This window comes from Engraulis encrasicolus, chromosome 20 (genome assembly GCF_034702125.1).
Source record: "Engraulis encrasicolus isolate BLACKSEA-1 chromosome 20, IST_EnEncr_1.0, whole genome shotgun sequence".
Classification (NCBI taxonomy): Eukaryota; Metazoa; Chordata; class Actinopteri; order Clupeiformes; family Engraulidae; genus Engraulis; species Engraulis encrasicolus.
Window position 1 is genome coordinate 33,380,101 of NC_085876.1, and position 27,890 is coordinate 33,407,990.

The 27,890-nt window shown below is 44.7% G+C and overlaps 1 protein-coding gene across 1 annotated transcript in view; it reads right to left on the minus strand.

Annotated features, from left to right (window-relative positions):
• Window positions 1–374: 374 nt before the first annotated feature.
• The window catches only part of LOC134436538 (CMP-N-acetylneuraminate-beta-galactosamide-alpha-2,3-sialyltransferase 1-like), a 43,870-nt gene continuing 16,354 nt past the window's right edge, over window positions 375–27,890 (minus strand). Inside the window, exons 2-7 of the mRNA XM_063185804.1 lie at window positions 15,337–16,776; window positions 13,117–13,310; window positions 11,057–11,236; window positions 8,194–8,239; window positions 6,165–6,284; window positions 375–3,582 (exon numbers count right to left, since the gene is read on the minus strand). Of these exons, the coding sequence (XP_063041874.1) occupies window positions 3,409–3,582; window positions 6,165–6,284; window positions 8,194–8,239; window positions 11,057–11,236; window positions 13,117–13,310; window positions 15,337–15,645 (1,023 nt within the window). The 5' untranslated portion in view covers window positions 15,646–16,776 and the 3' untranslated portion in view covers window positions 375–3,408. The remainder of the gene's footprint in view (window positions 3,583–6,164; window positions 6,285–8,193; window positions 8,240–11,056; window positions 11,237–13,116; window positions 13,311–15,336; window positions 16,777–27,890) is intronic.

Below are 27,890 nucleotides of genomic sequence, written 5' to 3' on the forward strand. Positions count from 1 at the left end.
ATCACCTCACCTGAGTACGGTTGAGCAAGCATTTCACTTGCTGGAGGCAAAACTAAAGGGAAAACACCCTAAGAATAAGCAGGAACTGAAGACTGTTGCAATAGAGAGCTCACCATAGCATCACCAGGGATAAAACCCAGTGTCTATCGATGTCTATGCATTGCAAATTACAGGCTGTAACTGACTGGAAAGTATTTGCAACCAAATAATTAAAAATTGAAAGTTTGATGTATAAATACTAGACTGTCCAATTACTTTTGGCCCCTTAAAAATGGGGTAGCACTGATAGAAAATGTCATAATTCCTTCACAGTTCACTTGATTTGGACGCAAACACCCCCATATTAAAGCTGAAAGTCTGCTGTTAATGTACATCTTGTTTGTTTCATTTCAAATCCATTGGGATGGTGTACAGCACCAAAAACATGAAAATTGTGCAGATGTCCAAATATTTATGGCCCTAACTGTAGATACTCAAGTTCTGCACTGATTGTGTTGAAAAAAACACACGAGATGGTATAAGCATTCATAACTGAAGAATTTCCGATAGTTATATCGATGTAGTTTTACCGTATTATGTAGAAATCCTGTACACATTCCCAATGCATTCCAATGTAATTTGTCCGAGATTCATTCCAGAATGGCGGCCGCGGCCGAAAATCAGTGTGTTGCAATGGGGCGTTGTATTTAGTGTCGCCTCTTGTTAGCTCCACCTTCTTTGTTATCATTCAAATACTCCAAAACAACATAACAAACATTTAAATACAATGTGAATGATTTTTTTTGTGTAAAATTTCCTTTTGAGACAGCATGCGGGAAATTGGTAGGCCTACAGGGCTAACTTCAACTGATATTTCCATAACAAATTAAAAAATCAAAACTCTTTTTTTCTACAGGGAAATACAGTAAAACAATAACAGTAATTTTTGAGTATGGATATAGCATTTTGGAAAATAGCTTGTCATATGTTGAAAGATTCAGTTTCATATTCAAATTACTAAATCAAGAGGAATCTGAACCTTGAAAATCATAATGAATATTTTACATCATGGGCAACATGGGAGAAAGGGATGAGCACAGAACAGAATTCACAGCAATGTTGAATGTTGCCAAATGCTTTCAACATTTCTGGGTCTTTCATTGCTTTGCCAAGGATGAAATCAAGCGATTATGATTTCTGACTAAGAACTGAACACGGGGTGAAATGTTACATAAACTGTGAAGATGTTGTCTGGTGTTCTTGGCAATGGCCTTGTGTTAAGATGAGGGTTGAATAAGAGGCAGGCATGGTAAGATGAGAGCTCAGGCTGTAGTTTGTCATTACACATAAAGGCAGACAGACAGACCAGCGATGAAGGACAGGTGTGTGTGTGTGTGTGTGTGTGTGTGTGTGTGTGTGTGTGTGTGTGTGTGTGTGTGTGTGTGTGTGTGTGTGTGTGTGTGTGTGTGTGTGTGTGTGTGTGTGTGTTGTGGGGGGATGCGATGTAACTCATTGGTATTCTTTCCCTCTCAGTGTTGGTTTCGTCTCACACCTTGGCCCCACTATGGTGTTCACACACAAACACACACACACAAGCATGGGCAAACACACAGATATGGCACACTGTCAACACACACACACTAACACACACTCTGTCTCTCACACACACTCACACACACAGCTACCATCCCATTATTGTCACGGCCATCTGGACACCATGACCACGTCCAGAGAGAAACATTGGCCACACGCACGCACGCGTGCACACACACACACACACACACACACACACACACACACACACACACACACACACACACACACACACACACACACACACACACACACACACACACACTCCAGAACAATGGCCCCATGCCAGCTTCCTGAATCGTCGGCACCTGGAAGCCATGGGGAGAGTTTCCTCTTTCCTTCAACAACGACTGAAAATGCCACCTAAAAAGTTGCTTGAAAAGAGAAAAAACTTTTCTTCACCAAGGCACTCCAAAAAGTATAGTTAAAATGTCTTTATTATTATGACATGTCCATTAAGGACTTTTAAAATTGCCCACGCGTAGCGGCAGTTGAGCCTTCTTCAGGGCGTTAAAATGCCACCTGTTTTAAAATGATCCACAATCTTACTACTATCTTGCTTGTGTCCCTTGTTTCACAGGTTTCAGTAAGGGACACTGTGCAGGAAATGGTCAAAAAAGGTACTGCAACTATGTTGCTCATTGAAAGTGGGCTGCCTATTGTCAAATTTGATCTTTACATGAAAGTTTACTAAGTAATAAAAAAATATTTCCTAGTATGGTCCAAGTAGAGTCATTTTTTCAGCTAAAAATGGCTATTTTTGGAAATTCAAAATGGCGGACCATGGAGAAGATCCCCCTTTTCATGTATGAAAAGTGCAATTTTTCTAGTCATATTGAATACTTAGAATTTGATGGTGGTGGTAAGTATTCATGAAAAATGTAACATTAGTGAATGGGCAGCATGAATTCTGGAAATAAACAACTAAAAATCTCACACAGTGTCCCTTTAAGTAATGAAGAAAGATGCACACCGATGAACTCCCATTTAAGCCATTTTTAATCTGTGACGTTTCGGACCACCCTGGCCCTTCCTCAGACTAAACAAGTTGATTGTGCAGCTGATCCTTAGGGAGTTTATCGGTCTGCGTTTTTTCTTTATTACGTATGGATTGACTTTTTTGAACCTGCACCCGAAACCAGTCTCTGGATGTGCGTGTTTTCTGATTAGGACAGGTTTCAGTTTTCAGATGTGTAACGGACAATAGGTTTGGTAAATATAGATATTAGAAATTAGACATTTGGACAAATACAGTACATTTGTGGTCAACAATAAAGTGACACAAAAACCCTTGGAGAAGCAGCTACACATCCACGTTTTTTTGGCCTCGTCTGAGTAAGCGGAAGTAGAGGCCTTCCTGTTTCTATCTTATCACGTATCTTCTGAAACGGCTCCAGAGATATGTGCAACATTCCACAGTCCAACCCTTCACATTCGTAGTGCTGAGTGTTGAGGGTAATCTAATCTGTAAGATCTTTGCTTCAAGCAGTGCAAAACAATGTCACTGCAAAACAATGTCACTGCGAAAAGAAACATTCCCAAACGCGATTCTTCTGATTCTTCAGACAAATCCTTTTAGAAATGATGGCACAAGTCAAAGTCAAAAGTTGATTATTCCAACCGGATCATTAAAAAAAATCTTGGCATCATCCCGATTTCTGTGTGATCTACATTGCATTGCTCCTACTGTGCTGTTTGGCCCATGTAAGTCACAGTGAGAAGATCATGACACAGCAAAAAAAAGGCAAAAAAAGGGTCAACGACCGGGGGCAAATTAGTTGGCGACGTGTTGCCTTGCCATGTGTCCTCTTGGTCCTTCAGGGTTGGGGTGAAACTTCAGCTCCCCTTGAACAGCTTGATCTTGTGTTTGTCGGCCAATAGCTGCGTGACGTTGTACTCGTAATCCCCGTCGTGGACGCCGGTTTGGCGGAAGGCTCCTCCCTCCAGGTTGTTCTCCCAGTAGTGATGCCAGTTGCCATACTGGTCCGCTCCGAAGCCAAACACGTTCACCTGCACACACACACACACACACACACACACACACACACACACACACACACACACACACACACACACACACACACACACACACACACACACACACACACACACACACACACACACACAACATGAGAGGGCAAGGCTGAAAGAGTCTTGTGAAAAGAATTTTCTCAAGTTTTGTAGACCTTTTTTGTAGTGTTGTTTGACAGACGCCTTGTTTGACAGACGGATAGTCACCTAGTTGTCACCTAGACAACATAAACAAATGACAAGAAAGGTAGAAGAGGATATTGTATTTTATTATATGGTGTGACGTCATCGGTCGAATGCTCCATTCATTTCAATGGGGCTCCCCAACGTTCGCACGTCTGTTATTTTTCGATAACGGACGGGTTGGTCTATATCAGACCGCTGTCAATGGCAACAAGACTTTTCACTGCTAAAGCGACTTTTCAACAAGACTCTAATCAGCTGCTGTGATAGACAACACCTGTTGTCCTGGCTACCTAGCTGTTGCCTAGCGGTGTTCCACAACGGCACTGTTTTGTTTTGCGCAGCAACAATCTTTTGACATGAAAAACTTTAATAAACTTAACATTAAATAGGCCTAAAGAAATGTCCCCGCCATGTGTGAATCATTTAAGTATATCCATATAATAAGCGGGTTACCGTTCGGCGAGTCGGTCGCTTTGTGGAATAGCAGCACTTCAGAGAGAACAAGACCCCTCCGCTCCGCGTCGGGGTCTAAAGATTCTCTCTGTCGTGCTGCTATTCCACGGTAGCGACCTTCTCGCCGAACGTTAACCCTTACGTATTGTATGGCCGCTTCATACCTCAAAAGCAGTCAACAATGAAATTATCTAACAATTTGAAAAATGTTAGTCACCTCTGGGATAGACTCAACATCCATCCAGCCGTACGTGAACCTTTTGAAATGATCGAATGGTGACATGTCTGACTCAATGACTTTCTTTGAAAAAAATCCTAATATTGGAATGGGAAAGGCTCCACAGGATTTTACGTATGAGTTTTCTTGCTCTCATTTAGCTTTGAGAACTCCGCACACAGGTGTCAACATAATTGCTGTGCACCTGTCTACTGACATTGCTTTCCCCTTTGGCATGAAGCCATTGTTGAACATTCCACGGCTGACAAATTCACCCTTATCATAACTGCCGACGCTGTTCACACAACTGGTGTGTGGGTGTCTCAAGAAACAATGGGAAAAAAATATGAGCAAGTGCAAGCTGAAAGCAGAGTGCACAGGCTACTGGGCTTAAGGCTTTTATTGTCATGTCAGACACACTTTTCACAATTTTTTGGTGTGTGTGTGTGTGTGTGCACGTGTGTGTGTGCACGTGTGCACACGCCTGTGTGTGTGTGTGTGTGTGTGTGTGTGTGTGTGTGTGTGTGTGTGTGTGTGTGTGTGTGTGTGTGTGTGTGTGTGTGTGTGTGTATGCATATGCGTCTCTTTGTGCATGTCTTTGTGTGCCTGTGAGTGTGTGTGTGTGTGTTTGTGGTCGTGTGTATGTGTGTGTTTAAGTGTGTCCTTGGTTGCAAAGCCGTGACCTTTTTGCTCATATTAATGCGACAAGTGTATCAGCTGAGCCGCAGGAGGGAATATGTGTGCTGCAATGTGGACACTCAAGACATTGGGTGATATTTGACACAGCATGTATTTCGCTGGTCAGGCAGATGGTGGATGTTTAGCTGGAGGTCCTTCACCTCAAAATCAATTATTTTGGTTGAAATGTATAGTGTCACAATGCAGCTTCCTGATCATGTGTTATAACACATTGTAATATATACTTTATTACATATGTATAACTGTGAACTGAGACAACTAGTGATGAAAACCCAGAAGTGCAGAATGCAATGTTGCAAAGTGGACTGCGGCATATAATAGAGTAGCCTATATACAGGGGTGTCAAAAGTAAAAGTTGAAGTTTATTCATGGTGTAAGTACGTACAACACCAGTACATGGTATTACGTAGTTGTTACACCAGTTATTCCACTGTACCTACTGAGGTAGATACACTGTTTTGATGCTAAAGAAAAAAATAGTGAAAGAAAACTGCCACAAATTCCAACCAACCAGCTAAGAATCAGCTGCTGCTACAGTTGCTAAGACAGGTAGCCTGCAGTAACTGTACGCTATTTACTCTGTTAAGTTACCTGTGTTGAGGAGGAAAGGGTATTGATGCGCTCTAGATGTTTAGAGAAAAAAGTAGGTGCTTTGACCCAGAAAGTAAAGTGGGAGCAGATTCGCACACTAAATAAGACACTATGGTCAAGCGCAAAGAGTTTTTTGTTTTTCTTCAGGTTTCTGCCATCATCAGTAATCTCTGTGCTCTGTGCAAGTTACCTATGTAACTTTAAAAAAACTTTAGCACTGTTTTCTAACGAATGCTGCTGCTTATGATACCTCTCAGCAGGGTTACTGACAGCCCCCAGCCCCCCACCATGACCTCACCTCATCACAGATGTGGATGGGTAACAAGAGGGTGAGGTAACAGTAATAGGTAGGCCTAATAGTAATAACAGTAACAGTAAAATTGATTCCAATGGGGATTGTCAGGAGCTTACGTACCTCATCACAGGTGTGGATGGCGAACAGGAGGGCCAGGAAGCCCGTGGAGGGGTATCTGCCGTGGCCGTCCAGCCAGGTGTCATACACGTACTTGAAGAAACTGGGGCTGTAGACCATCACCTGCAGGACATTACACACAACACAACACATTATATTATTTATATTATCCTGTAAGTTTTGATACCATTAATATTAATATTAATAATAATAATGCTAATGATGAAGAAGAAGATGATGATGATGATGATGATGATGATGATGATGATGATGATGATGATGATACAACCACCACCACAAGAATAATGTAAGTGAAAACTGACAAAAAAGTCTAATCATATCGGATCGTATAGATCAGGGTTTCCCAAACTGGGGTGCGTGCACCCCTGGGGGTGCGCTGCCTGCCTTAAGGGGGTGCGCGAGCTGTATACACTGTGTGCAGAATTATTAGGCAAATGTGTTTTTTGACATTATTGTCTTTTTTAAGCACATTTTCCAACAGCAATCTATATGAACATGAAAACCTATTGGATTTAAGCCTTCCAGGTCATGCATATTTGTATAATAAGATGGGGATGTAGTCGAAGGTGCCCAACACCTTATATCAGGTGTGCATAATTATTAGGCAAATTTGTTTTCTTCTGGGAAAATGGGCCACAAAACAGATCTAACAAACTCTGAAATGTCTATAAACAATTTTGAAGTGTTCTAGAGGGATGTGGCTGTCTTGAAATTAGCAAGATGTTGGTCACGTTCGCACAGAACTATCAGATGCACCATTTCAAAGTCATCAGTCTCTTAAGAAATGTCACTGCCAAAGATTGAGAAGAATTTAATGTGAAGCTACAAAAAAATATTACCCTGCAGTCCTATCATATTCCAGAGCAGAAAGCAACACTGAGTGTCCAAAAGAACAGGGTATTGAGCGCTCAGAGACATGGCCAAGGTAAGATAGGATGACACCAGACAACCATTCAACAAGTTAATTAAGTCAAGACTGGGTCAAAAATACCTGGGGACAGAGTTTTCAAAGGTATTATGGACTTGGGAAAGTGACTCTTGACAGACAGGGTGGATGAACCCATGACTGGATCTTTTAGAGGGAGAAAATCGCATCATTTACGAAGACAATGGTAGGTTTCAGTTCTGGAATATAACAGCACTGCAGGGTAATAGTTTTGTGGTAGTTTCATCTTCAATTCTTCTCATTCTAGCAGTTACTTTGTGGGCACATGTCATGTGACACTGATGGCTTGTAATAGTGCATTAGATGGATGTGACCAATATTTCAAGACAGCCACACCCTTCTAGAAGATTTCAAAATTGTTTATAGTCTTTACAGAGTTTGTTAGATCTCTTTTGTGGCTCATTTTCTGAGAGGAAAACAAAGTTGCCTAATAATTTTGCACATTACTTTTGCCCTGATAAAGGGTATTGGGCTCCTTCCATCACACCGTCTCTTATTATACATATGCATGTCCTGGAATGCTTAAATCCAATAGGTGTTCATGTCCATAAAGGGTGGTGGCGGATAATATGCATAAAATGGACGATATTGTCCAAAAACTTGTTTGCCTAATAATTCTGCACACAGTGTAGAGCAATGGCGGATATGGTCGTTTTTATCCAGTATTAATGAACATTAAGTAGTTTTTAATTGTATGGTGCATTGTATGCTGGAAGGGTCCATCTGAAGTGTAGTTTAATTCCAAGGCTATTGGAAAAGAGGATTCCCCAAAAACGACTGTGCTTAATATGCAGTGAATGAGCAGTGAAAACATACTTGCGCGGCCATCAGCACACCAAAATATTCGCTCAGGGGGTGCGCGAACCACATTGAAACGTACTAGGGGGTTCGCAGGGAAAACAGTTTGGGGACCCCTGGTATATATGATGAATTTACATTTAATCTACAGCCTCTTCATTTTCAGAGCTATTTTCTAATGTAAACCTTAATCATAGTATATCCCTATATGTTTATATTCAAGGGATGCACGGCTTGTTAACTGAGCCCCACCTAACTGCCTCTTACCTTCTCTCTACTGGCTTTGATGTGGGCCATGACAGGTAGGTACGTGCTGTAGGGAGACACACAAAGACACCATAAGAGCCATCAGCCATCAGTGTTCAATGACAAACTGTTCAATGACAAAGCCCAGTCACATTGCCCCTCCGTCTGTCACATTTGTTTGACAGAAGCGTCTTTTGAGCTGAGAGACAAAGCACAGTACTGTCAGGCAGCCAGAATCATTTGGAGCGCCACGCGCTTGCCTTTGTACGCCTAATCACTCTCATCTGGCTCTCCGGATGAGCAAGCAAGCGAGCAGACGAACAAGCGAGGAAACACACATCAAGCAAGCAAGCTAGCGGCTCCCACTTGAACAATCTCGCTGCTTAGCAAGAGCGGAGGAGCAGAAGGATCCACTTCTCCCGGCCGTATCCAATCAGACAGAATGGGCTGCCGTGTGGCACTCATGGAGCTCTTGGACAGCTTGGAGCGTAACAGGAGGTGTAGAGGCCGGATGAGAGGAGAGGATATGAGAGGAGAGGAGAGGAGAGGAGAGGGGAGCGCTTGGTAAATTTAGCAGCAATTCAATGGCATGACACGGCTATAGCACTGAAGTGCTGTTACATGTGAATGCTCTCAGTCAAGCACTTCAACATGCTGATGACCTATAGACACAAATGTTTATTGAAAACCCATAAGGAACGAACGGCTCTACAGTTTATCCAGAGTGGCTTTTAAAGCCTCTTCTCAAAAGCTGAACAAGACCGTTATTTGTACGCTTGTTATAACATTCAAGGGTTTTGTTGTGAATGCGAATTACGCAGCACAGAAAAAGGGGCAATCAAGGCTTAAACTGGATTACATCATTCATAACTCCCACCAGACGTATCTGCTGACTACCAATTCCACTTGTACTTTTGATAAATCAAAGACGCTGCATAGTACATGTGACTGTTGCCAGAATGTTCGCTCATGTTCGAAGTAATGTTAAGGGTTGCTCAATCTCTATTCCAACATGAAACACAAAAACTAAATCAAAACAGAATTTGAGAAACAGTTGGGACGATACAACTGTTTCTTTTTCCTAATCAGTGAAATCAGTATTTCAAATACAAGACCCCAATTCCTCAAATATGAAGACAGGTTTATGATTACATACTTGCTTCAAATGTCAAACAGTACACAAACACAAATGATACATAGGCTTCTTTTAATCTAAGGGGATACTTTATCATGTTTTTCTAACTGTCAATTTGGTTGTTGTGATGAAAAATGTCTATACATTATCTGCACTCTGTGATCTGCAAATGGGCAGTAAGATGGGGACTAATGCTAGTGTGTGGGAAACAAAAATGGAAAACCTTCTGACTGGATTAGTATTGATGGCCTGGCTATTTCTCTGGTTTCTCTCTGGCTCTGGCTATACAAGATAAGGCGCTTGATGGAGTTGGTAAACAAACTAATGGTAAACATTCAGCTTTCTGAACAAGAAGTGGACATACAGCAGTGATGAAGTGAAGCGTAAGAGGCTACTAATTCACTATTACTTGCTCCTCAATCACTATTAGTTGCTGCCATTTTCTTAAGTGGCCACGCAATTACTCACTGGCGTTTTAAATTATTTTTTATCCCAATTAAAATTCATGTTTCAGATATGGGCCACACAGCAGCAGGCACTTTAGGTAGTTAATATTTTAAATATTTTACTTTTATTTACCCGTAATTGAGGCTGTTATCTAGAGTGACATTCAGGGACAGTCATTATGGAGTGAAGTGGAGCTATCCTTAACCCATTTAAGCCTGTATTCAGGCTCTTGAGATTTGAGGGCTTTTTATTAAACATAGGCCTATATGTATGTTAGATCTGCAAGATGAGTGTCCCATCTTTGAAATGCAAATTATTTCATGTTTTATGTGCTTCGGAGGCTGAGATATTTAGGTTTTTATAGGCTGAGGGCATCCTTTCCCCAAAAAGGGCTTAGGCATTCAGCCTTCATTTCTTTGCAGGTGCCTTAGGCTTAAATGGGTTAAGGGCACTGGTAAATCACTCGCATACCCACTGTTTCCCCTACTGGTACAGGAAAGGCACCTGTGACCCTCGAACTACAAGACCAGCTTCCTAACTAATAGACCGACACCAGGGCCGGCCCAAGGCATAAGTGAACCCCAGTACATACAATATACAGCCCCGTCTGACTCACTACTGGATGTACATGTACCGCCCTGTCTGACTCACTATTGGATAGTTCTAATACATGTACAGCCCTGTGTGACTCACTATTGGGTGGTTCTAGTACATGTACCGCCCTGTCTGACTCACTATTGGATGGTTCTAGTACATGTACCGCCCTGTCTGACTCACTATTGGATGGTTGTAGTAGCCTCGCGAGCCATCCTACGTACTTCCGCTAAAGGATTGGCTCCACTACTGTAGTCTGGCCGTGCTTCTCTGTGGAGTGCCTGGAGCAGTAGAATTTTGATCGCAACGCCCCCCCCAGAAAACAGCCAATAATCGAATACGCCCCCCACGTGGGGGCGAAAGGGGGAGGACGCTCGTGACAATGACGTACACATCTGCGCCAGAGCCATTGGTCTGCGCTATGTTGTTGTTGAGTAACTGCCAGCAATTGGGTGAGAGGTGTCCAATAATTTCAAACCATAACTGAATGCAAGCTTCCTGCTTCCTACAATTGCTTCAGAGCAAACAAATGCCAGACCATAAATACGAAATGAAATGGTAGTATTATGGGATGGTCAGGACCAGGCTATGGTTCTAGTACATGTACCGCCCTGTCTGACTCACTATTGGATGGTTCTAGTACATGTGAAGCCCTGTCTGACTCACTATTGGATGGTTCTAGTACATGTGAAGCCCTGTCTGACTCACTATTGGATGTTTCCCGTGGTGAGGGCGCTGATGAGCCACTGCAGGTCGAGGGTCTTGAAGGGCACGAGGACGAGGCTTGTCCCGTTGTCCAGGTCCACGGCACTCTCGGGGTACATGATGTGGTGGGTGGTGCGGTACCCAACGTCCTTCTCGAAGCCCTCCGTACGCGCCTGGTTCATCCTGGACACAGAGGAGGCGGGAGGAACGCAACACAGATCCATCACTTTTATGGTACTTTATGTCTGTACTGTGTATGCGTGATTTTTGCCGTTATGTGTTGTGTTATGTGACAGCTATGTGAATGTCCAAGAAGAATTTCCCTCGGGACCAATAAAAGAATCTTGAATCATTAATTATTCACTCAGTCTATCACTCACTCACTCACTCTGTATGAACTCCAAGTAACAAAGTTGGAGTGATGGGACATAAATATAGATCAGTCACTATGCAGTATATGAATTCATGCATAATAATACGGATTTAGATGTATTAGCTGAGAAAATGGATACAAAATATGAATATTTACTTTTTTTTAAAATGTTCAAATCGTAAGCAATCATTTTTAAACGTATTACCTACATTCACATGATAATTTTTCCGTGATTAAAATGTGTTTGCGGTAGCCCTATAACACTTCTCTTTTGTAATGCTAAATTTCTCAATTAAAACACACAATGATATGCTCAACACCAGCACAAAAGGCTATTAGCATGGATATTACTTGTTGAAACTAATTAATTCTATTCCTACAAGCTTAAAAAGCGCTGAATAGCAGAAGCAATATTTTAAACTCCCTGTTCAGCAGGCTCGCTCAGAGCACAAGAGAGGAGTGCAGGAAGACAGAGCAGAGAGTGCATTGAAATTGAAATTCAGGCTAAGGCTTCTCACACTGCTGTGATACTAATGATGCATGGCAATGGGAGCAAAAGGCCATCAAGCAAACACACAGGTGCAAAAAATAAAATAAAAAATAAACACTTTCACAGCTAAATGAGTGCCTGTCTGGACCACATATGTTTTTTTCCATATTGATTGATTGTGGCTAATGATCGTCAGTTGGGAATGCATAATGATTTTAAGGTTTTTATGTACCAAGTGTATGTAGCTATATTCATCAAAACGTGTGTGAACTTTTGAGATGTTCTGCTTCATTCTAATACTGCAACACACCTGATGCTCGTCCATATTCCCATTCAAAGATAAATGACACCATCATCTTATGAGTAAATGTGCTTTTTTGTTTAATATCATTTCTGTATTGCACCTGGTGCCTTTCTACAGTATCTCTACACCTTTGAAAGAAACCATTAAAATTACTGGGCTGCACGAAATGCAGGGATTTTCAGGGGAGTGAATGCTGGCAATCAGCAAGGCATAGGATAGAGAGTCTACACTGGGACAATTAGTGGACATGCACCTTAGAACAGTCCTGACGTGATTAGCGTAGTAAGGATTGCCTAGAGAGTAGATAAGATTTTGTGTGTGTCTGTGTCTGTGTCCATGAGTGTGTGTGTATGTGTGTGTGTGTGTGTGTGTGTGTGTGTGTGTGTGTGTGTGTGTGTGTGTGTGTGTGTGTGTGTGTGGGTGTGTGTGTGTGTGTGTGTGTGTGTGAGTGTGTGTGTGTTTGACCTGATGTCAAAGTCGCTGGCGTCGATAAGAAGCCCATAATGAGAGTGCATGCATGCGTGTGCGCTCGCGTATGTGTGTGTGTCTATGTCTATGTGTGTGTGTGTCTGTGTGTGTGTCTGTGTGTGTGTCTGTGAGAGAGAGAGAGAGAGAGAGAGAGAGAGAGAGAGAGAGAGAGAGAGAGAGAGAGAGAGAGAGAGAGAGAGAGAGAGAGAGAGAAAGAGAGAGAGAGAGAGAGAGAAAGAGAGAGAGAGAGAATGTCAGTTTGCGTGCCTGGGTGCCTGGGTGCCTGCATGCGTGTCAGTGTGTGTAAGTGTCAGTGTGTCCGTGTGTGTGTGCGTGCTTGTATGTGAGTGTAAGTGTGTTCAAGTGTCAGTGTGTCCATGTATGTGTGCGTTCATGCATGTGTGTCTGCACAGGTGTATGTGTGTTACCTGATGATGAAGTCGCTGGCATCGATTAGCGCCCCGTAGTGAGAGCCCTTGAGATTCCCAGAATTCCCGACCACGGCGCAGGTCCGGCACCGCTCCGGCCCGGAGTCCAGGTACAGCTCCTTATCCGGAATGACCTGGAACAGCCTGTCAATCACCTCGCTGTAGTTGGCTGGCTGCCGCTCCGCCTGCAGCCACTGGTGCAAACACACACACACAAAATACATGTACACATTAGATTACAAGTAAATGAAGGATGAATCACCGCACACCCATATAAATTACCAGTGCTCTACCCCATCCTCCTCCATGACTGAGGTACCCTGAGCATGGTACCATGCCACCGCACTGCTCCCTTGGGACGCCATTGGGGACTGCCCCCTTGCACGGATGAGGCATAAATGCAATTTCAGTGTGTGCAGTGTGCACTTGTGTGCTGTGGAGTGATGTGTCATAATGACAGTGGGAGTTGGAGTTTCCCAGTTGGACTTTCACTTTCACTTTCACTTTCGAACACACAAACACTCACACAGCCCAACCTTATCTTTGTGGGGCCCTTCCAGTCATATTAGCCCAAACAATAGCTAAAGAATGCTATAGTGTGCCAAAACCAAAACAATCCCTGACCTTAACCTGTCAGCGGGGAAATGTTTACACTTTTACTTTTACCAGTAACAACAAAACTACCCCAGCAAGAGGGGTCAAAACACGTGGGGTTCAGGATTTGGGCCCCACCTTGTTGATGTGCTACAATGTGATGTGCTGATGTGCTAGACCTTGCTGATGTGATGTTCTAGCAGTGGCCTCACGTAGGTAAATTAGTATAGCACACACACACACACACACACACACACACACACACACACACACACACACACACACACACACACACACACACACACACACACACACACACACACACACACACACACACACACACACACACACACACATCAGCTGGCACCGTCTCTGAAGCGGGCAATTCCTCTACAGCGCAGCACAGCTATGAAGCGGGTAATTCCTGTAAAGTGCAGCCCAGATGTGTTCCTGTAACCATAGATGTGTAGAGAAGTTTTCTATACACATCTATGCCTGTAACACTCGGCATGCTGGGAATTTAAAGGACTGTAAAGGACATTGCTGTTCCTGTAACACAGAGGGAGGCTGGACATGTTTTAAGTTAAGGGTGAGGAACCTTTTTCATTTGAGGGACCACTTAGGACCATACTATGAACACAAACCAGGATTTCCCCCTGCAATTTAGGCCTATATTGAAGGAAAAGACCCTTACAACAGATCCCACCTTCACTTGGTCCCGTGAAAATATAACGTCATTGTATTGCAAATGTAATTTCGGAGATTTCTTTACAAAACATGTTGGTAACACTTTACTTTACAGTACAGTAATTACTGTGTACTTTCTGCAGAACAAGATAGAAGTTCCATGGCATCTAACGGGTAAAAAGGGGGGTAAACGGGGCGCATAAGCTCTGCTGCATAATCGTGATAAATGTTTGTGATCGTGATTTTGATCTAAATAATCGTGATAAGAATTTTTTCCAGAATCATGCAGCCCTAATACATTATTGACATCAGCAAATGTTTAGTAAGTGTACAAGTGTAAGTGTACAATTTATTTAAAAATGATATATCAATGCTTATAATAGTATTACAGACGCACAACAAACCATTAGCTGACCATTAGTAACGGATTTATACGGAAGGTTATTATGAAGTGATACCGTAATTACAATATTAAATCTAGTACCAAGGCTTTGAAGGCATTTAATCTCAGTTTCAATGTTGGTGTAGTTACTGCACTTTGCCTTTGTAGGGCAGTATTGCTGTCCACATGGCTAATATAGTTAGGGGGGGGGGGGGGGGGGGCAGTGACACTCTGGACTGTGATGCTGTCCACAGGGCTGATATACTGTACTGGGAGCAGAGCACCACATTACTTTAACACAGGGGTTCCCAAACTGGGGGTCGTGACCTACAGGGGAGTCGCAGAGAGAAGGGAATGCCTGAATAAAACCCGTGCAGATGCATGACCCATGCACATGCACCCCACGCACATGCGACCCATGCACATGTGAAAAACAATACTGATTTCTATGGTTAATGACTGCACTTATACTTGTGATGAATTTGAAATAAAAATGTACCAATATTAATGTGTGTGAGTGTGTGTGTGTGTGTGTGTGTCTCTCTCTCTCTCCTTACCTGCCACCACCTGTAGGTATCATCTGACAGCAGGCTGCCCTTCCTGCTCATGACCGGATGAAACGATTGGTTGAAGCGCTCGGCGAACCAGCTGTCATCCTCGGTCACCTCGGCCAGGCAGCGTCCCGCCCCGCAGCCGCACGGCCCCCTGGGAAACAGGGAGTCGGACAGGCGCACGGCGTACTTGAGGAACAGGTACCCGGAGCCCGAGGGGTCGCGCAGCGTGTAGTTGAACAGCACCATGGTGAAGGTCAGCACGCACAGCAGCAGCGTCAGGGCCTGGAACTTACGCAGCTTCGGGAAAGGCATGGTGGCGGCGGTGATCGGCAGGCAAGCCAGCACACGAGAGAAAGGAAAAAAAGAGAAAAAAAAACAGAAAGGAACTTCCACTCTGCGTTCCGGATGGATCTCAAATCCCAGAGAGAGAGAGTGGTGAAGCTCAGTGTTCCCTGATGGATAGATCCCAGAATGGAGGAGAGATTGCTGTGGTGATGCAGGACTGACGGATTCCGGAATGAACTCGTAAAGAACAAGGAAGGAAGCTCGGCTATCTGAATGGACTGAAGGATAGAGCGGCCTGGTCTGGGGAGGGGGGTGGATGACGGATTCTGGAATGAGGGAGTGGGAAGGAGAGGAGAGGAGAGGTAGGTGATGGTGGTGGTAGGGGGAGGAGGGGGGAGGGAAGAGGGGGTTGTGGACTCTGGGGAACAGGGAGAGTGTCGCAGAGGAGGACTCAGGCAGAGCTCAGGGGAAATAGTGAAGGGGAACAGACAGCTTCCACGGGGGTGGGGGGGTAGGAGAGCTCACATTGTGCCTTCACACCAGGCTGTCCACAGCAGCAACACCCAGACTGCAAGCTGATGAAAAACTCCCACAATTCAACTTTCTTCTTATGAATTCAAAGCCCAACACTGTTGAAATATGTGCAATGCGCTCCCGGGTAAATCCACTGAAAAAGAAAACTCTTCTGCTGGAAGAAAAAAAATCTTTAATTACCTGTAGTTGGCAAGTTAAGGCTCCTTCAACGAAAAAAGTTAATTAAAAACAAAAGAGGAAAAAAAGTGCCTTCTATGTTAATTTTCCTTCCTCCCTCAGCTGCTTTACGCTCAGCCCTGTTCCCCAAACGCGCCAAAGACTTTTCTGTTCTCAGTGCTGCTAAACCATCATCAATCATCAATCCAAACGTGCTGACAGGGGCCAGGGCCGAAGAAAAAAGCAAAAAAGTACAAAACCACACAGTTCCTTTTCCCTCATGATCAGACTGTTCCCAGATCTGCTCAGGGACCACCCACCTGGACGTGAGCTGAGGTGAAGTGAGGGGAGGTGGGGGGTTTATCGGTCAGCCAAATGTTGCGATCGCATCACAGGGCACGTCTCTTCTTTGTTGACTCAACGGGGTGGATGGCCAATCGCTTCAGCTCCCCCTGGACAATCATCCACCTGGAAGGTAAACAAAGCATGATGAGCTGGCAGTACGTCCAAAAATACAGCATGAAGTTCACTTGACCACAGACTGTAACCCCTATTCTTCAGAGATATATTAACACTTCATCTTAACACAGAATGTTGCAGTAATGCCAATGTCATGTGGATGCCATTTATCTTGCCTGAGATAGTAAACCAATTTGACAGTAAACATTCACTCCCAAATTCTCAAAGCCAAGATTAATGCTATAATCACAGTTGAAATGTCCACATGGCCATGCCTTGTAGGCAGACCACCCATAACAAAGTTTAACTCCAAAGTCTGCTTGGACATAAGAGTAAACACAAAAATCTACTTACATTTCCTATCAAAGAGATAGAAGAGGCTTTCACGAGAAATGACAGAGAGCTATTTCCATGAGTGGAGGTGCAAAGCGCACACCAGAAAAGGAGGTGCTGGCAACCAGTAAAATAATTCCAGGAGGAGAGAAGTGCCGCACACTCCCGAGTTGCATAAAACAGGTTTTTAATGTGACAACATTTCGGCTTGACGGCCTTCCTCAGGTCACGTGAGCTATTTCCAAGCAGAAGATGCCTTCTAGAACCCCATGGACCACACTGCTACATCTGCAGAACAAGTAATCTGCCCAGGTGAGCTGTCACTAATGCAATGTCATTGCAATACCCTTCTAGTTCTGCCCAGGTACAGCCTGTCACTACCCCTCAACCAGTGGCTGTTACTAGAGTCCCTGCATCACTGGTTGTCACTAGAACCCCTGCCCAGGCTGTCACCAGTACCACTGCACCAGCCACCCTGCAATCTGCAGAACAGAGAACCTGCCCAGACGGTCACTAGCAATCTACCCAGGTGAGCTGTCACTAATGCCACCGCAATATCCTTCTAGTTCTACCCAGGTGAGCTGTCACTAGTACCCCTCAACCAGTGGCTGTCACTAGAGCCCCTGCATCACTGGTTGCCACTGCCCAGGCTGTCACTAGAACCACTGCACCACCCACCTTGCAATCTGCAGAACAGGTAACCTGCCCAGACGGTCACGTGCACACCTTCAACACCCTAATAGGTATGCAGGTGAGCTGCCCAGTCTGTCAATAGTACCCCTACATAAATGCCTGACTCTGCAAGCCCATTATACTTCAAAGAAAAAGTTTAGAAAGGCAAAAAAAATCTAAATTTTAAAGTCAGCTCAAATATAAGAACAAAAGCCAGAACCAGTTTTCTTTTAAAGAGACAAAGTGAGCTGCAGAGCAGAAGGCTGTCACCAACGCGGCCACCATGCCGGCTGCTAGATCTGTGGCTCGCCGGCTGCTAGGTCTGTGGCTCGCTGGACGTGCTGTCAGGTAAATGGCCAAATGCTCCCTATAGAGTGCGGTGACAGACGAGGTCACTCTCACAGCAGCGGACATGAGGAAGGGGACATTTATTATGTGGGCTGACACGCCATCTGCATTTATTATGTGGGCTGACACGCCATCTGCATTTATTATCCTAATGGTGAGCATGTGGCAGGGTGGCACTCAAGGTGGAGAGGAGAGGGGGAGAGGAGAAGGGGGAGAGGAGAGAGTGGCACTCACAGTGGAGAGAGGGGAGGGAGAGGAAAGGTGGGAGCAGGTGTAGAGAGCGGAGGGGGGAGAGGAGGGGAGAGGAGAGATAGAAGGTGGGAGCAGGTGGAGGGAGTGGAGAGAGGGGGAGAGGAGAGAGGGTAGAGAGTGGCACTCACAGTGGAGAGAGGGGGAGAGGGAGGGTGGGAGCAGGTGGAGAGAGGGGTAGAGGATTGGGTAGGGAGTGAAGAGAGGGGCACTCGGGGTGGAGAGAGGAGAGAGATAGAAGGGAGGAGCAGGTGGAGGGAGAGGAGAGAGTGGCACTCTGGGTGGAGAGAGGAGGGGGGTAGGGTGGCGAAAGACTGGTTAGGGAGAGGAGGGGAGGGATGATGTGAACGCATGGTGGTTGGTGGGTCACACACGCACGCACGCACGCGCACACACACACACACACACACACACACACACACACACACACACACACACACACACACACACACACACACACACACACACACAAACACAAACACACACACACAGACATGGGAACACACAAACAAACAACAAACACAGGACACTTGTTCAGTCTGGCACTTGATGAACAAGGGTTAGCTTTGAAACACACACACACACAGACTTGTACAACTTATACGTTATACACATATACAACTTAGTACCACACTCACACACACACAACGCACAAACACACGCACGCACGCACGCACGCACGCACGCACGCACGTATGCACGCACACACACACACACACACACACACACACACACACACACACACACACACACACACACACACACACACACACACACACACACACACACACACACACACACTGCACTGCAGGAGGGTGACAGTGAGAGTGAGAGTCATACTTCCAAAACCAGATGGTCTGTGTGTGTGTGTGTGTGTGTGTGTGTGTGTGTGTGTGTGTGTGTGTGTGTGTGTGTGTGTGTGTGTGTGTGTGTGTGTGTGTGTGTGTGTGTGTGTGTGTGTGTGTGTGTGTGTGTGTGGCAGCCTGACATGACCTTGTCCAGGCGGAGGGCGGTCGCACGCATTGATCAAACTTTAGTCCCACTGATAAGGTACAGCATCTGCACTAACACACCCATGCAAGCACGCACACACACACGCACACGCACACGCACACGCACACATGCACGCACGCACACATACATACACACACACACACATATGCACAAACACACATGCACATGCACACACAGGTACAGACATACATGTAATGCACATGCAACACACACACACACACACACACACACACACACACACACACACACACACACACACACACACACACACACACACATACATACGCACACGCACATGCACACTCAAACACACTCAAACACACACAGTATGTGTGCACATCCAGTCAAACAGGGCTTTAGTGGAGGCTCAGCACAAGTGGAGTGGGTTTAGTCGACCCTGAAATGTCAGAAATGGAGTTTATCCACGTCTGCCCTCACCAGAGGTTAATCCACTGTCACCGCAGTTTGTTAACCCCATAAGGGAGTGCCACCACTTGCACTACCAAAACCTTTCTGCATCCTCTGTGTTTATTTACAGTGAGTGCAGCTACATGCACAGTATTCAGTATTCAGTATAGCCTCTTACTGCAGATGGGGTCGACTGTGCGCCTATGCACTATTTGCTAAAAACATTCAAGTACATCATAACAACATTGCTACGACAGTACCAAGAGAGATTATGACCATTACAATTTTGGTGACAGTGAGGTTATAACATAGACTCTATACAAGTTCTAGAATATTCCATTCACATGTCTGAGACAGCATTCTGAATACAGAATAGTCCTGTAATATGGACCAATTTTGAACAAATTAAAGATGCACTGTGAAAAAAAAGATGCACTGTGTAAGATTTTTATCAGTTTATATCCAGAATTCATGCTGCCCATTCACAAATGTTACCTTTTTCATGAATACTTGCCACCACCATCAATTTCTAAGTATCATTATGACTGGGAAAATGGCACTTTTCCATCTTCTCCATTGTCCGTCATTTAGAATTTCCAGAAATGGGCATTTTTAGCTGCAAAACTTACTGTACTTTCATTTTAGTAAATATTCATGAGAAGATCCAATTTGGCAGTAGACAGCACAGTTTCAATGAGCAGCATATAGTTGCAATACCTACTCTGGCCACCATCTTACACAGTGCGCCTTTAAGAATTCACATGCACAAACCGACACATGCTCAAACCATTTAATTAAAAATATTCCTTGGATGTGTGCTCAATAATATGGGTGCACTAAGGGGGGCCGTCTATTGTAATATCACTGCTATTGTTAAACTATTATTGAACTACAATAGCTTTGGCAAAAAATAGATTCACCTCTTCACCCATCCATTATCATATCATGATACCCCAGGGGATAGGCTAACTACAGGAATGCACAAGCCTTGGGGAAACAAGAAGAGGAAAAACAACAGGAGGAGGGTGAAGAGATGGGAAAAATAGGGATGGGATCAGGGTAGGGGTTGAGGAGAGAGATGTTTTTCAGAGCAGGAAAATAGGAGCCAACAGATAAAAATGTCTGTCTGTGAATTTCCCTCCTCTTCCATTTGCCAGACGAATTTCAACTTTGAAATCTTCAGCCTGTTTTCAGACAGTCCATGAAGCCCCTGTTGTTGCTGTTTGCTCAATGAATATTTTGTGTTTGTCCTTCGGTATGTCTCAATGCCTCATCTCTCTCTCTCTCTCTCGCTCAGTGAAGGCTGTGTCTCTGTCTGTCTGTCTTCCTGATTTTCTGCCCGTGTGCCTAGGTGTCTGTCTGTTTGCATGTCTGTCTGCTTCTCTATCTGTCTGTATGTCTGTCTGGTCTGTATGCCTGCCTATGTATCTCTCTCTCTCTCTCTCTCTCTCTCTCTCTCTCTCTCTCTCTCTCTGTCTCTCTCTCTCCCTCCCGTGGCTGCGCGTGAGCAGTTTGAGCCTCCAAGCTGTTGCGGTAACGATTACTGGAAACAATTTTTAAGCTCGTCTTAGCCCCCCTCTCGCTTCTCTCCCTCTTCCTCTCCCTCTCCCTCTCCCTCTCCCTCTCTGTCTCACACACTCCACAACAGAACAGCAAACCCCCAAAAACTAGAAAACTACAAAATGCAGCGAGCAGCTGAACGTGAAGAAAGATTAAGAAAAAAAGAGACCAGCCGAAATTCAGACCAGACATGGACGAGCTGAGACGCTTCCGAAACATTCTGTGGTGCCGTCCAAATAAATCAGCAGGAGATCTACACGCGACATGAAGGCCATTACGTGGGCTGAAACTACGTCGAGTGAACTAGTTACTCTTAGACATGGAAGCATGTGGCCCAGCAGGACATCTACACATAACTGCACACAACTGCCCATTAGGCATACTGAAAGTATGCACTCATTCCCTTCACTACATTGTGTGTCAATCCATGTATTTCCTGCTATATTGTCAATAATATTTCCCAATACTGACAGTTAAGTATGTACAGTATTATTGGCCGCTGGATACATATGCCCACTCTTCTCCACTATATTGGCTATACATATAATTCCCAGCAAATGCATCACTACTGCATGATTTGCACTAGAGTAAGTCTTGTGCAATACATTGCACTATGATTTAATTTATCTCTAAAACATTATATGTATGTAGCCCTGCTCTTCCGTATTGCATACATAATGAGTATGCAATAGTTTTTCCTTCCACTACATTTCATATAAATTTGCAGTTCTTTTCCTCCACTATTTGGTGTATATACACGTAAGTATGCACTCATCCTCCGTAAGTGCTTTCCACATTCTTAGTGGCCTGAAAGTGTCTGCTCTCTATTCCTCGACATCGTGAAGTGGGAATCATCAGGGGTGGCACATCATCATTCCTTTTCATTACCAAGTCACAATTGGTTGCGGTTGTGATTCTATGATATCCAGTAATTTCTGTGGGGATATTACGTTACATTAACATTTCTATTGATTGTTCTGCTGGCTGGCTTTTGTTCTAATGGAAATTGAATCAATCAGCTTCATCACCTATTCATAGCGGTAAGGTGCATTAGCCTTGTTCATTAACAAATAGAAGATTAATTTCTGCCATCTGTTGCAGTGCTGGATCAGTGTGCATGTTAAGGTGGTGCGATTCCCAATACACACAGTGACTCCACCCTATAAAGTCCATCAACCAAGACAACCACACACGTCCGCATGCAAGCACACACGCACGCACGCGCGCGCACACACACACTTTCCTGTGTGTTTTCACATTTAAAACAACCAAAAGTGGAAAAAGAGAAGTTTCAAATTCACTTGATGTCAGAACAGTGTTTGTTTACCAGAACAGGAAATCGATCTGATCCGCTGTTTAGCACACAATGTGTGTGTGTGTGTGTGTGTGTGTGTGTGTGTGTGTGTGTGTGTGTGTGTGTGTGTGTGTGTGTGTGTGTGTGTGTGTGTGTGTGTGTGTGTGTGTGTGTGTGTGTGTGTGCGTTTGTATGTGTGTGTGTGTCTGTCTCTGTGTGTCCGAGTGCACACGAATGTGTGTGTGTGAATGCTCCTGCGTTTGTGAGTATGAGTGTGCATGCACTTTTGTGGGTCAAAAACCAACGAGACCTTTAAACTGCTCCGGCGGTCAAGGGCAATTTGCGCAGAGGCAAAAGTCTGGCAAAGTCAATTAAGATTCAGAGTGTCAACATCTGACATCCCCTGTCTGTCAGGCTGCAACAAGCTCCAGGGGGGGAGAAGGGCACCTCATGCTGTGGACTTCAAAGCATCATTGCAAAAACCTGGGCAGAAACCTGGGCACTGTGTGTGTGTGTGTGTGTGTGTGTGTGTGTGTCCGTGCGTGCATGTGTGTGTGTGTGTGTGTGTGTTTCAGTAGGCCTATAGCTTTTTAAAAGTCAGGGAAGTAGATGGAGGTTGGAGCTTAGGGACCTAAATCACACACACACACACACACACACACACACACACACACACACAGAGAGAGAGAGAGAGCGAGAGAGAGAGAGAGAGAGAGAGAGAGAGAGAGAGAGAGAGAGAGAGAGAGAGAGAGAGAGAGAGAAAGAGAGTGCTTCCACTGCCGGAGGGAAGGAAATATCACATCTCTTCAAAGTTGAGATGTTCTAATGAAGAGCTGAAGGGCATTTGCACTATCCCCTGCAGTGCTCTACATATGAATTAGTGTTAGTACAACACTTGCATAGTAAGATCAACACTGTGGGTGTTAAATTGATCTTTGTAATTGTTGAATAGACACTTCCAAATGTACCCATAAACCCCTCCCAGACACACCTTAACAACTCAACATCCCCACACACCCCACTCCTGACTCCATCCCGCACATTTTCATTTAATTCCAATTTAATGTTCTTTAATTGCATTAGTTATTTGTATTACGTATACTGAACTCAGTGTGTTCTTCCAGTTTGTCTTTTTTATTTGGTCTTTGATCACTTTGTTGCTTAATTACTAAACTACTGTAACTAAAAATAGCACAAAATAACTAAAAAATCTAACATTTTTCAAAAGTATGGTTTCTCTCCCTTCTACATAGTAATGAAGAGTTGAAGGGCATACTGTACGAAGTCACCCCCTCTATGCACTAACACCCCAAATCCCTGACCCCAACGACACACCCCCACCCTCACCCTCAAGTTACATCTCCACAGTCGGGGACATGTGGTGACAGAGAGAGATGAAGAATAATATCCACTTCATTAGTCATTAATGAAAGACACACTTCAAGCACTGTGACGTGCGCATCAGCAGGGGGGGTTATGAGGGGTGGGGGGTTATTTGGGGGGAAAGGAGATGAGACGTGAAGTCGGCCGGCGTTGGTGTGGCGAGCGCGTCAGCAAGAAGTAAGATAAACACGGCACGCCACAGAATACATTTCCCCTCTCCAGCAGCTCCAGAAATGATGTGCATATACAGTAGATACCCCACCCCCCTCGCTATTTCTCTCTCTCTTTCTCTCTCTCAATCTCTTTTACGCTCTAATTCTGTCTGCTAACTCTCTGTCTCGTCTCTTCCCCTCTCTATCTCTGTTTCTCCCCATCATTCTTTGTCTCTCTTTTTCTGTCTGTACCTCTCTCTCTGTCTTTCATATTTCTCTCTGTTACTGTCTGTCTTTCTGTCTGTCTCTTTGTCCCTCTCTGTCTCTCTCTATCGCACCCTCTCTCTCTTTGTTTCTGCCTGTTTCTCTTTCTGCTTCTCACTCACAGGCTGCCATGCTCTCTTTCTCTCCAGCAGACCTGTCTGAGTGCAACTTGTAGAATTTAAAACAGCAAGGCTAGAGCCCCCTCACCTCTCTTTCCTCTCAATCTTTCTTTCCTTTTTTCATCTATTCATCTATCAATCAGCTTCCCCTATCCTTACTTGTAATCCCCTACAACACACACACAGACTGACATTCAACACAAGATACAACAGACAAAAACAGACAGACAGACATGCACGCACGCATGCGCATGCGTGCACGCACGCACACACACACACACACACACACACACACACACACACACACAGACACACACACAACACACACACACACACACACACACACGCACACACACACACACACACACACACACACACACACACACACACACACACACACACACACACACACACACACACACACATCAGAGGGAACTGGGCCGTTTAAAGTCTTCCGATCGGTCAGCTTTGAAACCCTCCCTTTTGTTTTGACATGTTTGGCACCCCCACACTTTGCATATCACCCCCAACTCCCAATGCACTTCACTCCCAACCACACACCACCACCCACCCACTGCTCGCCACCCCTCACCTCCCCTACTCACCTCGATCCCGCCGGCGCCTTTTTAGTGACATTAATATTTAAGTCTGTGGGAGGGAGAATAAGATATTCCAGTGGTGCGCGGCAGGAGGAAGGGAGGAAGACATGGAAGGCCTGAGGGAGGTATGGAGCGAGAGAGGATGGTAGGGAATGGAGGAGGGGCGTCAGGGAGGATGGGGAAGAAGGGAGAGGGTGGGAACCAGGCTGGTGGATGATGCTGTGATGCTGTGATGCTGGTGGAGCTTCATATTCTTCTGGGGTATTGGGTGCTTGTTATTTTCCACATTGAAACCCTTTTTATTTTATTTCCAAGATCTCAGACCCTGTTTCCACCTATGTCTGGTACAGCTTCTTATTTATTTGGGTTGGGGTTTTGGGGCCACACAAAAAAAAGATTGATAAAATCCTATTAAAGAATGTAGAAGGTGTAATATGTCTGCCATTCTTGTACATGAGGAAAATGAGAAATGGGAAACATAAGAGTTGTATAGTCCCTACATTAATCATTTTGTAAATGTAATCTTTTCTACTGGATTTCAGACCCGGTTTCCACCATCTATTCTTTGATGAGAACTTTTTCATAAAGTACAACTGTGAAAGAAGGGAGGAAGAAAGAAAGGAAGAAAGGAGTGAGGGAGTGATGTCTGGTAGGGACCATGCTAGGCTAGAGGATGTTCCAACTGTATGCTGGACATTACATTACATTACATTAAATTGCATTCAGCAGACGCTTTCCACCAAAGCCATTAACAAGTAGGACATTCAGTCAAGTACAGAGTAAGGGGTCAGAACAGAGTACAGCATTATACAAGCAGGATATAGCTTCATAATTCTGCTTAATGGGGTATTGGGTGCTGTGTACTGTCCATTGGCACAAACCATCCCCTATTGAACGCCATTCATCCTGAATTGTAGGCCCATCTTCTACCATACTGTCAGTGAAAGAAAGTTGAAGTCCTGGCCCTGCTGTGGCCAACCGGTAGGGTACTCGTCTGCCAGGCGGCCGACCCAGGTTCAATTCCCGGCCCCATCTCTCTCCCCATTTGCTTCTTGTCCACCTCTCAAATTTTCCTATCATCACTAAAGTCGTAAAAAAACAACAAAAAAATATATTTAAAAAAAGAAAGGAAGTGAAAGACCAATTGGGAAAATCGCATTGTCATTGTGACACATCACACCAGAGCCCACAGTGCACTCAATGACATTGCATTCCTCTCCCACAGGTGCAATGCGACAGCCCAACAGGCGCCACAAAGGAGCGGAGTGAGGAAACAGTACCATGTGTAATGGAGTGGTCTGCACACTGCAATTGCCTGAGGAGGATCCCCCTGTTGGATCGAAACGTTGCCGTTTGTAAAGATGAAAACAGTTGATATTTTTGGAGCTAATACCAGAGAGAGTAAAGAGAGAGAGGTTCCATTGGCCCATTGTTTCCTGGTTCTATTATGGCCCCCCTTGGGCAGACCTAGGCAGACCTAAGGACTGTTCTATTCATTGTAGGAGCATTATGACACAGCCCTTTAGGCAGACCGGAACCTGGTCGCGTTAGGTGCCCATAGAAACCTATTATGTTGGCATATCTCTATTAAAGAATCTCTGCTAATACCCAGTGTGCGGACCACTTCATCACACTGTTTACCACTTTTTGTCTGGCACCTGGATAACTGCTTTGTGGATGTGCGCACCCCAATCTCCAAACGCAGGAGACAGCACCATGCCTAAGTGATGAAGAAATGAACTGGTTCGTCCAATTCCCCACTCACCCAGTAGTGTCAGGAAGCAAACTATCGCATCCAAGCCTGATTAACCTAACTGCTCTCTCAGCACGATGACAACCTTTCATGCATTTTTTTATAGTGAAATATCTACTGTAGGAATAGCATTGAAAATGTTGACATGGAAGTTGGGGAGGAGGTAGGTGGGGCTGCAAGTGAGAAAGCTTGTTTGCTATGTGTAGCCACCTCTACCATCAGCAATGTGAAGTCTTGGACTGGAATTAAAATTTGTAATGGAGTCAGGAAGGATGAAGAAGACCAAGCCCTCAGCTATTTTCTTTGCTTGTTTTCTCTGTATCGCCATCTATAACATCTGGGGTGTGAAAATTTGGACCAAGTTTCTGCTCTATGGAGTCAGGAAGGATAAGATCTTCGAAGACCAAGCCCACCACAGCTATTTTCTTTCTTTACTTGTAACCTTCCCATGTCCCGGATATTAGACCTTCCTCAGGGGAACACGGCTCTTATCATGAGCTGGTTATCTCCTCTGATCTTGTTTCCACTTTCTGGTGTTTTTATGGTTCCCCTGCTGGACATGTTACACCCATCTCATCTCACACCCTCTGACTCCTGAAGTGTCAATCCTTCAACCGCCTCGGGGGGAGAGCGCTATTCAGACATACAGCTATTCAGATACCGAAATGCCGTAGGGTTAGGGTTAGGGTCAGGGTCAGGGTCAGGGTTAGGGTAGCTGCATGCACTCTCCCTAAACTGAGAAAAGCTGAGCAACATAGCACAAACCACAGACATGGCAGATTTCGGTGGGAAACGTGCTGGTATTCAGACAATAGACATCAATGTCTGAATAGCGGCATGTCTGAAGAGCAGCATGTCTGAATAGCGCCATAAACCACCTGCTTCGACCCATTACATCAACTTGCAGTGCATTTAGCAGACGCAGTCCATCCATTATATGGATTTGCATTTGGCCTCCATTACATTTAGATGCTT